A 15,680-nucleotide genomic window follows, 5' to 3' on the forward strand; every position below is an offset into this window, starting at 1 on the left:
ACAAAGAGATCAGATGCTTGGGTAAAATAATAAATATAATAAATATAGAAATGCTTCCTTCTTGTTGTGCAGACATGACTAGCAGTCATAACATAACAGATTGATGAGAATCAGAATGAGTGTCATATTCATATGTTTTCCTGTTTTGTTCCAAACAAACCTCATATTCATACTATGTAATACTACTACTCAATGCAGCTTAGCTTGGTCATATATAATCTATAGATTCAATATATCTCGAGATTTACCTTGATATTTGTTAACGAGGCACGGGACCGAAAGGAAGGGGGGTAGTGGTAATAAATAGTGAGAGTTGTGAAAGTGGAAGATGCTTGTTATGTCAAGGGAAAAGAAAGGGGATTAGCAGACTAAAATGTAAAGTAAAAAAAAAAAAAATAAAGAAATAATGCTTCCTGCAGGTATGACACAAAGTGTTTGAGAAAATGAGAGGTTTAGTAGAGTGTAATAATTTGAGCAGAGATTAAAGAAGGGTAGGGTAATTGTTTTTGTTGGTCAGCCTTAAAGAATGCAGCAAGGCTTCTTTTTCCAAAACACAATCTTTCTCTTTGTCTAATTCACACTGAATTGCATTAAGAAGGAGACTACATTGCAAAAGTAAATCTTGAAAAAGTTGGGGAAAAAACAACACTATCATCAGATGAAAGGAAATTGTATTGAAGTTTGGTCAAACATGGACACCCAAAGCTCCCATAGTACAATTTAAAGAGTAAAACAACAAATGATCCTAGTGGAAAAAGCTAGCACTGGGAAAGATAATTACTTTGCTGCACTGTGGTCTTAACAAAAGGACTGTCAAAAAGGAGGTTAATTTCAAAACTTTTCACCAAACCCACCGGTAATGTTAATATAGTTCAACTAGTTGGCCAATTTAAAGCGAGTTAGAGCAGGATGTGGGGTTTGAATTTTATCCAGGGCGAGGGCGGGTATTGATATTTGTTTGACTACAAAGGAAAAGAAAAAGTGTTGATATGAAGAATGGTAATTGGGATACAAGTAGTAATGGGTGATGAAGAAAAATGAGGGGTGGTAGGATTTGTGAGTGAGAATCTTTTGGAGTTGTGATAGTAAATGACTAATCATTCTACTTCTGAATAAGGGGGGAAAAGTGGGCGGGGAGAAGGACGATATGGGAAGAGAGAGAGAGAGAGAGATACAAAGGAAGGGATCATGAGATTCCTGGGCATTCATTGCTTTTACTTCGTCTTCAATTCCAACAAATTCAAAAGCACTTCTTCTTTCTCTGTGGAACCTTTGTCTGCTTGTGAAACTAGCAACCAGTCCAGGGGCTCGATCATATCGCTTGCTCGGATGTTTCTAACAATTCAATTCTCGCTTACTCTTTCTGCACAGACAACTCAGTTAGATCAAAAAAACGTCTACACAAACAACACAATTGATTCATAAGTAATGACACAAGATCGAGCTCTGTGTGACAGCCAGGTCGAAGGTATTTCATCTTTGTGGGCCAAAAAATAAAAAGTGGGGTTTTGCTTTTTATTTTTTGGGTGTCAGTATTTGTTGTTGAATAATGAGAGTGATGATATGATGAAAAGTAAAGAAAAAGCAAGGTTCCCAAAGCCGTGCTGGAGCCTGGAGGAGTACTACGAGTATATATAATGTGCCTGAACAACAACAGCTAGCTATTTTCTGACATCTCTCCTGTTCCCTGTTATTTTCTTTCGGCCTCTCATTGATCTTTTTTCACTCCTTTCCAACTAGCAAAAATTGGACCTGTTCCTTTCAGCAATCAAATATCATGATTCTCATGCCAACGCTTTTCAGTTTCATAACATCATCTCTCATCTCTCCCTCCCACGCTAATCAATTCATATACCAAATACCAATAACAAAAAAAGGTGAACTTGTTTCAGATGATCGGATACCCGTTTGTTACTTCAGAATACATAAATCAACCCTTTGTAATTTACAAAACAATATTATATATAATGAAAGAGGATATGAATTACTAAGAATATCATATTATGACACTATATATACTAAGCAGAAGAAATGGGAGGAGAGGGGTTGATTCGGTTGTTGGATCATTATCAAAACTCTGCAAAACTTCTGCGGGTGGACGAGTAAAGCCACGCCATGATAGTTTCACACTGACCAGGACCGTATCCGCTAGTACACAATCAAAATTGGTGCCATTGATCAGAATGGCACTTAACCGTCAGCTGCAAACACTTTGATGTGGCACTGCTTTGGATAATCAAGCATGGCAAAGTGTGCAAAGGCTGACTGGCTCAATTGTGGGAAATGATAGATAATCAACTGTAATTACAGATTCGAGATGCATTCAATACCAGAGGGCGGTCATTGAATGCAAGTGTGTCCCCAGCACCACATTATATGTCAAGTCCAGGCATTGCAAACTGAGATGCAAAATTTTCAACGCGTGTCCGGAGCTCAATAATATCTTTGTTATTCTCCATGCCCTTCGAGAAACCCTTGAGCAGCTTCCCATGTTCTCGCTGTATTGCATTTGTAATATGTGCAGCTTTAAGAAGGATATCGGCTATTATCTCGAAGTCAGACTCTATGCAGCCTCTTGTAGTCATAGCAGTAGTCCCTGCAACCACAAACAGCAATGACCATTACAAATGCACCAACTTTACACTCAAAACAGTTTATGAAAATCTGAGCATAGGAAGAAACTGGGAGTTACCTATCCTCACACCTCCAGGTGTTATACTTCCATTGTCATCAAAGACCATCACTTTGTTGAGAGTAAGATGACATGATTCACAGACCTTCTCAAAATTCTTACCTGCAAAACAGAGCAAGGTAGAGTACAATAAGCACATGCAAAGTTATCAAAAAGCCAGTTGTTGATTGCAACTTTCAGAGACACTGACAGCCATCTATTAAGAGCAAGGCACAAAAGTATAGACCATAGTGGTCTTGGCATCATCAAAACACTAAAAAGTGTGCTCAGATTATCTATAAGAGTGAAATAAATGTAAATAGGACAAATGCCACTAAGACCATAGTGGATGGGACTCAAATGTACAGAGAAATGCCAGCTTAAAAGGGCAATTATACTCTTGTGCCAGAGAAAAAGTTGCGCATCAACTGTGGTAATTTACCAGAATGAAAAAGAAAAAGATTATCCATCCTACTTAAACCGCCTCACAAGAATTAATATAATGTGAGATCTACTTGTCTTGCATTGGAAATTAAAGAGCTTATATCCATTCAAAAGATATAGTAAATGGGACAGTAAGAATGAGGTGGTTAAAGGTAGGTAGATTAAAATTTAAAGGGAAAAAAAAAAAACCAACTATATACAGTCATCTATAATCATGAACTGACCAGGAAACACTTCATTCCAAGTTCCAACAATAATTACAGTTGACCGTTTGATAATAGAACCTAAAAATGTCACTTCCCAATAAACTTCAAAGAGAAGTGTTATGTGTAGCAACAGCATATGAGACAGAATACTAGACCACAAACTAAAACCAGGTGAAAATGTCTAGTACTTCAATCAAACTAGACTCATAAGTAAACATTTATATTTCATTTTGTTTTTTCTCTCAATGTCAACAAGCCAATAATAATATTTAAAAAAAAAAAAAAAAAAAAAAAAAAAAAAAAAAAAAACAACTCATTCTGCTAGGCATCTAGCTTATTTGACAAGACCATTTTTTGTTTTAATCACATTGAGAGGATCACAAGAAGCCTATAGATGTCTTGTACAAAAGATAAGTGAACTCCAAAAAGTCTGATAACATTTCCCATATCAGTATCATGTCATATAATGTGCCCATTAGGCCCACAGCTTATTGGGGCTCATGGCTTATCTACTCAAAAAAGCAAGAGGTGAGGCAAACACTATAAAGAGAAAAAGGCATGTATTAAATCCAAACAAGCGGCAAAAAGCTCTTTTTCAAGTAGTTGAAGAATCAAAGGTTTCAGAAAAGACTCTTATTCAATAAGCTCCAGCGAAAGCAAACAAGCACAACATAAGGTAAACACAATCCTCAACATGTCAAAGTACTAAAATGTAAGATACAGACCTGTCAACCCAAGATTCCTTAGATCCCAAATTATCAGGTGGTAGTCTGTCCCTCCAGTGACCAGTCTACAATTTCTTCTCAATAAAGCAGCAGCTAAAGCCTGAGAATTCTTCTTCACTTGTTGCATGTAGGACTTATATTCAGGAGTTGCCACTTGTTTCAATGCTACTGCAAGAGCAGCAATGTGGTTGTTGTGTGGCCCACCTTGCAATGCTGGGAAAACTGCAAAATTTATCTTCTCCTCAAAATCATACTTATCACTGCCATCGCCTTGATTCAAAAGCATGCCTCTTTTCCTCGGCTTTGCACCCTTCCTAAAAAAAATAATACCTCCTCGTGGCCCTCGAAGACTTTTATGGGCTGTTGTAGTAACTATATCACAATACTCAAAGGGGCTTTCACAAACCTGTAGAGACAGAACAATGCAAAGTTTACAAAAAGTCTATAAGCTCAATACCTAAGATACACAGCCAATTCCAAAGTAACTTTGATTACAAATACTTCTAAAAATGGTGATAATTTAGAGCAAGTGTGAAGTGAGAGGATAATATAAGTCTATAAGATAGTGCAAGATTTCACCATTACTGAGAAACATTCATCTGAGTCAAGAAAAGAATGAACAAAAGTCATGAAGTCATTTTTGAAGTCCCAAAATTTGAACATTATTTATTAAGGAGTACTTAGTTAAATGCAATAAAATCAACCCCTCACGTAGGAACAAGTCTATTCAGCATGACCACAAGAATACTGCCCAAACACTCTCTTCATGTAGCCATTATAAACAATGCCACAATGCTAGAAGTACATGGCTATCAAATGTTGTGGACTTGTGGTCATGGTGACTTGTTAATGACTTAATTTTGAAGTCCAAATTGCACTGTTATTAAAATTCCAATTTCCAACAGTTTCCCCCTTTTGGTGATAAGCAAAACTAAAATAAAATTCCAAAATAATATTATAACACTCCGCTACTACATAAGAAAACCAGGTATAACAGCACGTTATAAAATTCAGCTAATTGTGAGATTAAAGGAGTGAAGATAAATATAGGAGTATCTTTAACAGCAGTATCCCTAGTTTACATTTACATAGCCCAATAAGAACATGAGCTCAAAGTTAAATCATTATCAGGCATGAACATCACCTTTAAAAGAGTAAATTTCAATCTCATAAGAATTGTGCCAAAACGGTATTTTCAGTAGGCTATGCTGGAAGACAAACCATGCTTCAAAGGTTTTATGAAATAGTACACACAATAGATATGACATTTATTTTTAAGATCTTTAACATTAGCGTTCAAACAGAAAAAGTTTGAGTTTAGCATGTCACCTTCACAAAATGTCCACGTAGCAACTAGTTGGTTTCAGTATCAAATAAAGCAGCAAAAAGCCCAAAACTAAATGAAACATTCAAAAATGAGAAACAGTGGAATGAGATATCACCTTTGCAGCAACAAGCCCACTAATTTGAGCCATATCACACAATAAAACAGCTCCACACTTATCTGCAATGTGCCTAAACTTTGCATAATCCCACTCTCGAGGGTAGGAACTCCCACCACAAATAAGTATTTTTGGGCGAAAATCAAGAGCCCTTTCCTCAAGCTTTTCATAATCTACATATCCAGTTTGCGGATTGACCTTGTAAGACAGACTCTCAAAGAAAATTGAAGCCCCTGAAACTTTCCTACCATTTGGGAGATAGTAACCATGACTAGTGTTCCCACCAGATGGTGTATCCAACCCCATTATACGATCACCAGGCAGTAGCAAACCAGTATAAACAGCAAAGTTTGCTGATGTACAAGAATAAGGTTGCACATTCACACCCCAATTCTCAGAATCAAGTCCAAAAGCAGCCAAAGCACGCTCACAACAAAGTGTCTCAATCTCATCAATAAACTGATTCCCACCATAATACCTTGCTCCTGGCACTCCTTCCGAGTACTTATTAGTCAAGTGGCTCCCTAGAGCTTCCATTACTGCTTTGCACACAAAATTTTCTGAAGCAATAAGTTCAATTCCCTTGTACTGCCGAAGCTTCTCGTTCTCCATCATCTCAAAAACCTCGGGGTCAGCCAAACTAAGCCCCTGGTTCCCCCAAGCCCTAACAGCATTCCTACGGAATTCGAGCCCTTGCTGCTGCTCACCTGAATTCGCTGCCCTCAAACTCTTCAAGGGAGAATTCAAATCAGTGTCCCTCTTCCGCTTCAAACACATAGAGTGCCCCAAAATACGAATTTCCTCAACATCCTTCTCCTCATCCCTATTCTCACCGCCATTCACATCCTTCACCTCCGTCGTCTGCTGCTCCATCAATTGAAGCGGAACCGACGGAGGTGGATGCGACGGGTCCCACGAGCTCGAATCAAGCTGAAACGAGATCGAATCATCGGCAATTTGGCTCCGGTTGGGCGGCGCAACAGGCGACACGTGAGATAAAAACCCTAACGACAAATTACTCGACTGCGATTGACTCAAATCCATACCAATCACTCAATAACACAACAAAAAAATCACAGCTAAACTCGATCGAAGATTCAATTCGCAATTTAACAACACGAACAGGAACAGAAACAGCGGCAACGGCGGCGGAGACAGTCAGAGCAGCAACATCGAATAAGGCGCATCGAGCAGGTGTATGCGATCGCAGAAATCGAAACTACCATACAACGAAGGGCACAAACCGCCCTATAGAGCTGTAATTGAAACTTCTTCCGTATACGAGAGAAAGAGAGCGAAGCAGTGAAGACGACGACGGAATAAAACAGAATGATAACAATGCGTGAGGTTGACGAACAGACAAAACCTAAAAACTGGAAAGATTCGGGGGATGAACCTGGACGATTTTCAGCTTAAAGGATATTTGCAGCCACCAGCTGTGAAGTTAACGACCCTCTCTTGTCGTCATCAAGGAAACTTCAATATCAGGGATCTGCTACGCCCACCCTAATTTTTTCCGTAAACACCTGCCATTCAGCGTGAACCGCGTGGTCCTTGAATTACACGTTGATTATGGACTTCAAAAAGTATAACCAAAGCCATACTCTCGTCCCGTAAGAGAGTTCGGGAGTTCGAAGTCCCTTTTATATGCCATTTGTATTATGTAAACGATAATTTGTATGAGTGACGAAGAAATGAGTTAATTCAAGCAATGGTCCTCGAACTATATTGATTTTCTAAAATTAGTCATAGACTTTTAATTTGGACACTTTACCTTCTTTGACTTTCAATTTCTTTTCAATTGAACTCATTTCATCAGATTACGGTAAAGTGAACTTTAAATAAAAGGGTAAAGTAGTCATTTCATCTGTCTAATGTATAATTCTTCGTATTTCCTCCTTGTATATGCGACTCTAGACATCAGATTTACTTAATTACTTAATCCCTAATAGAATTTTGTTCTTCGAGTAGATTTAGGGATCTCTTAAAGCCAATTTTAGAGAATTTATTTTTCATACATGCATGCTTCTTAGTTCTTACAAAGAAATACAGTTTAGAACATATTTGTTTGGGGTGTAATTGAAAATTTTGCTTTCTGGCCCATGAAATGAAATAACCTTAAAATAGACAATGCATTGAACGTATGGAAGCCCACATGAACCTGCAATGGCCTTTCTGGGGATAGTTATGCTGTGGGCTCATGCCCAGCGTGCTTCATGGGCACGGTCAGGCACCGTTATCTTCTTTTTTTTTTTTTTTAAATTTAATTTCAGACCGCTTCGTTACAGGAGCATATATTCACAGCTTTGTGTTCATAATTTAATAACTGTACATTCATAATTCTATAACTGTACATTCATAATTCTGTAATTGTACATTCATAATTCAATAACTGTAAATTCATAATTTTCGAAGCTCTATGTTCATAATGTCAGAGTTCTATGTTCATAATTTCATAACTGTACATTCATAATTCCATAACTGTACATTCATAATTCCATAACTGTACATTCATAATTCCATACTGTATATTCATAATTCCATACCGAACATTCATAATTTTCGAAGCTCTATGTTCATAATTGTAAGTTCATAATTCCATAACTATACATTCATAATTCTATAACTGTACATTCATAATGTCATAACTGTATATTCATAATTTCATAACGAATATGCTGTTAACGCCGTTAACGGCGTTTCGAACAAATTTTTTTTTTTTAGTTAAAACAGCGTCGTTTACACGGAAAACGACGCCGTTTTAGCGCCGTGCGCACCTTGCAAGGTGCGCACGTGCGCATAGCATAATTTGCCCCTTTCTGGAGCCATAGCCATATTCAGATATTCTGACCCATTATTATTTGAGATAAGCATATAAGGCAATTTATACCATGCACCATGGCGCACATAGCAATGTGCATCCAGACACAAAACGCGCGTGTTTCATGCTGACGTCACTCCGTCCGTCTGAACAGACCAAACCTCATTATGTGTATTTAGTTAAAAACTTATATGTATTGTGTTATAAGTTTATGTGTATTCAGTTAAGAGTTTATGTGTATTATGTTAACCAAACCCCATTATGTGTATTGTGTTATGAGTTTATGTGTATTCAATTAAGAGTTTATGTGTATTATGTTAACCAAACCCCATTATGTGTATTCAGCTAAAAGTTATGTGTATTATGTATTATGTTAGATTATGTGTATTCTGTTATGAGTTTATGTGTATTCGAAACAGATGAATTTTTTTTAATAGCTTAACAAAACAACGTTGTTTTGGGAGGCGCAGGGCGCACAGTGCTATGTGCGTCGTGGTGCACGGTATAACGATTGAGCATACAATTGATAGATACAAGTGAGTCCATTTCTTCTTCTTCTTCTTCTTCTTCTTCTTTTTTTTTTTTTGGAATATTTTATCTACTATCATTAGTACAGGGTTGTTTTTATTACCATATACAATCATATTTAGTATGTCTCATTGTATTTTTTTTTACCATATACAAATATTGGATGCATTAGGTAAAAATAAAAATTACATTATTAAAAATATAATATTGTTCAACGAATACGAGGGGAAGCACGCATATTGACAAAAATCAGTTATTATATCATGGACCAGGGTCATCTTAGGTGGAAACTGATTCTAAATTGTGTATTTTTAATAGGGAAATTGTGATCTTCTAGAATATAAATTGTGTTTTTAAGTTTTGGAAATTGATAAATACAATATAGAGGGTCATCATAAATTATGAATTTTTTAAAGATAGATTGTAAACATTTAGGGGGCGTTTGGTTCATGGAATGTTAGATTACCTTAGAGAATGTTAGATTGCTAGGAATGTTAGGTTACTGTGAGAATGTTAGATTCCTGTATTTGGTTTAAAACTAAGATATGTAAATAAGACAACGGTAATAAGATAAATTGAGCCTAACATTAGTAATAAGACAAGCCGACAAGGGAATGTGAGATTACACACGAAATAGCTAAAAACTTAATGTGGAGGTTATCTGATTTTCTGAAAAAATTACATAATCTGAATCAAACATGAGAATCTTATATTACCAAACAAATATAACATTGGTTATCTTATATAACCTGAACCAAATGCCCCTTTTTAGTAGGTAAATTGTATATCTTTGAACTCGAATAGATCCGGATATACGGAATAATTTGCCGACAAAAATATCGTGGTCAATGACAATGATACGAATGCAAATTACCCACCACACACCAAATTCACGTGCTTCAAATACGGCTAGTAATTTTATATGGTCCTTGTAAGCAGTGGTTAGTGGATAATCATGCGCCCAAAGCGCAGTATACGCCCAAACATCATTGTATCTAATCCACATTTATGTCCACATACGTGTCGCCCTTTCTACTTTTCTGCTATACAAAATATACTATATATAGTTATTTATTAAATATTTTATACAAATATAATAAATATTAATTTTTGTTCAATATTTTTACATGATAATATACGACACACATCTCACAAAAAAATTATCACTATCAAATATTAACATCCGTTTGTAAAATAAAGAGTTCATAGTACAAGTATAATTAGAAAAATTTAAACCAAAAAAGTATTTATTTAAACTATCTGTTTTAGACTAAGTATTTAGACTATCTTTATTAAAAAGTGACATATATTTATTTTAGTAATAATTATAATTAATCTCTTATATATTATTTTACATTTAAATAATTTGAATTATTAATTTAAATAAATAAATTAAACATTCAATTATATATACATAAACATTTCTTATATAATATTATATTAATATATTTTAAAATATTTATTTAAAAATAATCATTGAACATTATCCGAACAACTAATTATATACAATATACGTAGAAATGTAGAATCGTAATAAGAAAGATTTTGGCCTTTTGCTACTGTAGGAAAGAGCAGGGACCACAATGCTTTACATGGCTGAAATTCCACTGTCGCTTTGGTTTGGACACGTGGTCAAACACAACTTGCTCTCCTCCGTGTCACCCGCTCCTGAATTGTATCCTTCGTTAAGTAGGAATACTTTAATGCGGGTGGACCCATCGTAGCCACGGTAGTCCGCCAAGCTTTCGTGTACGTAAAGGTCATCGTCAGCCCGAGCGGAAGTTTCTTTTGCGAACTCGCGCGAGTGGGAACGGCCTTTTCCTTCCGCAGTCGATGACGTGGAAACCCGTTAAAGAACAACGGGCGGGCAGCCGGGTACGGTGTGGAACCCGTTTCCCCGCCCCGAAACGTCACATCTAACGACTATACGGTAGCTTACGAGAGGGGTCGAGTAACTTTGAAAACTATACACCTTTGAGCTTTCACAATCACTATTTTATTTTTGAGAAATTGTCATAATTCTTTTTTAATAATTTAAGTTTTTCGATTTTATCGAGCATTAGATTACGTCTTACAACATAAGTTCAGTAGTAAAGATCTATTAAGGAGAGTTTGAACTAACCTTTCCCAATAAATATATTACTTTTGACCACTTTCAGCTAGCGAGCTAATTTCAACGAGGTAAGCTCAATTGCTTTAGAACATCAATCGTTGCTAAGATAGTATATATTGTCAATAACATTGTATTAATTTGGAATAAGGGTCAAATATGCCATTGAACTGCGCATGGGAATGCAATTATGTCACTGAACTTAAAAAACCTACAATTAAGTCCCTAAACTAACCAATTTCATTTTTTTTTTAAATAACCAATTTCATTTAATTTATCCATTTTTCAAGTTTCTCAAGTTGCTAACAGGTTACCATTCACTTAGGATGCATATGTGATATTTTTTAAAAATATATATATATTTTTAAATTAGTTTTTTAATGTTTAATAAATAAAAACTAAAATAATTTATTTTTAAATTAATTTTTTTAATGTTTAATAAATAAAAACTAAAATATTTTTTTTTTAAAATAAAATCCAAGCCCGGTACGACGTCTTAACAAATTATTTTATTTTCAAAAAAAAAAATATTTTAGTTTTTATTTATTAAACATTAAAAAAACTAATTTAAAAATAATTTTTTTTTTAAAAATGTCGCATATACATCTTAGGTGGAGGGGTAACCTGTTAGCAACTTGAGAAACTTGAAAAATGGACAAATTGATTGAAATTGGTTAATTTAGAGACCCAATTATAAGTATTTTAGGTTCAGTGACCTAATTGCATTTTCGTGTGCAGTTCAATGACCTATTTAACCCTTATTCCTATTTAATTTTAATAAGGATAAAGTTATAATTTTTGTGAAAAGTGAATGTCAATTTATTTTCTTCTTTTTAATAATTGTGAATGTTTAACCTATTTTAAAGCTTATGATATCTTTATCCCACAATACTCTCTCACTTTCAAAAGTAGGGAAAATGGCACTTTTTCCCCCTGAGTTATATACTTATAGCACTTTTTCCCTCTGAATTATTTAAGTGGCTCTTTTCCACCCTAAAATGTTAAATGGGCATATTTACCCTTAAAATAAATACTGAAAATAAATATTTCATTTATTTTTCTTCCCCAACAAATTATTACTATAATTTGGTTCAAACCAAACAGATATTATAGCAACCATACCAAAATATTCCAATTACAATTTAGAATCAAAACGCGATATTTAGAGTTTATTAAAATCGCAAATCGAAATGGCCGGTTCATGTTCCGAACTGAAAAAATAAAATACATTTATTGTTGAATTTAGACTATTTTAAAATAAAAAATAAAATAAAATTTAAAATAAAGACGGTTCAAAATCACGAACCGGATCCAAAACCGCCGGTTCACGGTTCATGATCCAGTTTTTTTGGTTCATAAATTTAATAAATTGAAATCTAAATATTGGATTCTAGATCTGAATCATAACCGAAAACTTTTAATTCGATTGCTATAGTGTCCGGTTCAGTTCGAACCGAACCGTGGTCATTGCTACATATACACAATAATTGGTTGGAGAAGTAAAATAAATAAAATATTTACTTTAAGGGTAGAAATGTCAATTTAATATATCAGGGAGAAAAACCACCACTTTTAAAATAATTGAGGGGGCTAATGTGCTTACATAAATAATTGAGGGGGGAAAAGTGCTATAAGTATATAACTTAGGGAGAAAAAGTGTCATTTTCCCTTCAAAAGTATATCATACTTTCACATCATTAAATTTACAATCCACTTACTATTCACACTACATCCCTGCAAATCTAATCAACTTTCAAAAGTGGACTCTAATTTCATAAACTACAACAAAAAATCAAGTATTAACACACACACACACACACAAAAAAAAAAAAAAAAAAAAAAAAAGTACGTGGAACAACTTTTACTGCCAAATGACTACAAAAACTGCCATTTAGCAAGCTTGCAACAAATGCATACTTGCTATCCACGCTGACAAGATTTTTTATTATTATTTTTTTACTAGTATTTGCGCCCGTGCGATGCACGGAATGAATTTGTTGTAATATATTAAGAATATTTGGATCGATATATAATTATTTAAATTAGAACATCAAAGATTATATAGTGCAATTGAAAGTATGGTTTGGATCATTTATGTGTTTTTATGTTATTAATTGCTCAAATTAATAGCTAATATGTAAATGTACACATGCGGTGCTGTAACTTTGGAGATTTTATTTATCATTGTTCAGTACTTTTATAAATTAATCAAATGTGCTCGTTCTCTAGCAACTCAGTTATAAAAATGAATTGATATCCTAATTTATTTGTATGGAAAATATATTTTTTGTCTAGATATATAGCAATTTTGCCATTTAAAAAAACATAATATCACAGATTGTATTTACATACTATTGAAACCTCTTTGTAGACAACATTGATAGTAACAACACAATCTTGTCTATCTTCGTCTAGAGCTAACACCTTTAGTCCCAAAGGATGAGTGACTCGGGTAAAAATATATAATGGTAGAATTTCAGTCAATTAGTAATCCTTTTATATTTTCAGTCAATTAGTAATATCAAATTCATTTTCAGCCAATTATTCTTTTTTATTTTTAGTCAATTAGTCAATTAGAATATTAGATGTATTGATATTTTTACCTAATTTCTGTTCCAGTTTTAATTGATGATGTAGAATATTTTTATTGAAATATTTTCTTTGTATTTTTAATTTACTTTTACTATTGTTTAAAATATGCATTTACTATTGATGATGTAGAATATTATTATTGAAATATTTCCGTCCAATTTTTAATTTCTGTTTCATTTTTTAATTAAAATGCAATGATCTGTCAATTTATTTTTTCATTTCAATTATGGATCATTTTTTATTTGTAGTCAATTATTAATATTCATTTCCTTTTATAATTTCAGTCAATTAGTAATATCATATTCATTTTCAGGCAATTATTCTTTTTATTCTCAGTCAATTGGTCAATAATAATAATAATAATAATAATAATAATAATAATAATAATAATAATAATAATAATGTTATTACCTTAAATAAATACATTTTTATTCTTTCCTTTTGAATTAATATTTTCTACCTTAAATAAATAAATTATTTTGCCTAATTTATATTATATTCTTTAAACTACAAGTACCTATTTTATTATATTGAGCCTGAGTACACACAATTCCAAATAAATACATTAGGAATAATAATTATATTAGTAATATATTATTAATTAAATAATTAGGGGAAATGATGGTTAGAACAGTGTACTTAACGTATAGGTTACTCATATAATAGGTAGTAATTAAGGTGATTATTGTTAATTAAGCTAATTAGTGTGTAGTATATGTACATATGGAATGCCGTGCTAATTAGTGTGTAGTATATGTATATGGAATGTCGTGTGAAATTAAAAGTTTTTACCTTTCTTTAAATCTCTTACTATTTTATAATTTCAATACTAAGTTCTTTTGATCTTATTTATTGTGTATAAATACACCTTACATGATCATATACAATCCATCAACTTCACCTACAATCCCAACTAAACTTAATTATTTTATTGACTTTTGCTAATTATCCTGTAATCTTCCACAATTGAGGTTGATACGTGATTTGCACAGGTGAGGTTTTCATTATCTTAGTTTCATTTTTCTTTCTTTCTTTTTGATTTTTTTTTTTTTTGTATTTTCCGATTTTTAAATAAGAAAAGTGGTTCCTAAGACAAAATGTTGATATTTTTTTGTTTGTTTGTTTGTTTGTTTTTGTGGAGAAGATACAGATCTATAAAGATTGATCGGGAAGTAATAGAGTTCCTTGCTCATCAAGTGGATAAAGTTTGGAGAGGGACGGACTCTCTGTATATGTAAACAGATACAAAGGGAAGCATGATAAGAATACACTAAAAACCAAAATAAAATTCAAAGCATTTTTTTAGTTCTCCATCTCATAATTTCTTTCTTTTCGTATTAATTTTCTACCTTTTTCTAACTATATTCCCCCGTACTTCAATATGTTTTGCAGTTTATATCGTCTGGTATGAGCTTTAAGATACTTAAGGAGGCTTTGCTTCAGCAAAAGGAAATTGAGGAGGAAGATGCTTGGTAACAGAACCCTAATGGTTTAGTTTTTATGGAAGAGCGTAGAGATGCGATCGAGGATGATAAAGACAGTGATTTTGATAAATTTGTAATATTTTATGAAACTTAGAGTTAGTATGTTGACTTTGAGATTTGTACATGTCATTCAAGTTTCTATATTTTTTTAATAAGCAGCGTTAAGGGTTTACGTGGTTCGTTGGGCAAAACAGCAATCAAGCAACAGCTAAATTGAATTGAGGGGTGAGGACGTTGTAGATAGATGTCATTTCTCATCCTACTTTGTCTTTTTCTAAAGAGAGTGGGAATGTGATAGTGAGAAAAGAGAAAAAGGAAATGGAGAGATTTTATTTATTTATTTATTTTTTCCTAGAAGTTTCTATGTTTTCCTTATACAAATTTATAATTGTAAATTTATATTAATAAATGATTATTATAAATTTATATTAATACAATGTAATAGAGTTAGTAGTATTAAAAAAATGATTATTAAGACAAGTATAATTTATTTTATATTGTGGATACATTATTTTTAATAATTTTTATTTAATAATATTATACCTTAATTATAAAAATTCTACCTAATAATGTAAATGTCATACAATAATTATCATAAACAATATTTAATAATTGAAAAATTCTATTAGGCAATAAAAATTACTATTATAAAATCTT

General features: G+C 33.1%; 1 protein-coding gene across 1 annotated transcript; it reads right to left on the bottom strand.

Moving 5' to 3' along the window:
* Positions 1 to 1,803: 1,803 nt before the first annotated feature.
* LOC109167251 (serine hydroxymethyltransferase 7-like) lies at positions 1,804 to 6,976 on the bottom strand. Its single transcript, XM_019316256.1, has 4 exons — positions 5,489 to 6,976; positions 4,047 to 4,452; positions 2,693 to 2,794; positions 1,804 to 2,596 (listed from the first exon to the last, which is right to left on the bottom strand). Exons 1-4 carry the CDS (start codon positions 6,530 to 6,532, stop codon positions 2,373 to 2,375), a joined length of 1,776 nt encoding a protein of 591 aa, XP_019171801.1. The 5' UTR covers positions 6,533 to 6,976; the 3' UTR covers positions 1,804 to 2,372.
* Between the last annotated feature and the right edge of the window lie 8,704 nt (positions 6,977 to 15,680).

This window comes from Ipomoea nil, unplaced genomic scaffold (assembly GCF_001879475.1).
Source record: "Ipomoea nil cultivar Tokyo-kokei standard unplaced genomic scaffold, Asagao_1.1 scaffold3147, whole genome shotgun sequence".
NCBI classification, from domain to species: domain Eukaryota; kingdom Viridiplantae; phylum Streptophyta; class Magnoliopsida; order Solanales; family Convolvulaceae; genus Ipomoea; species Ipomoea nil.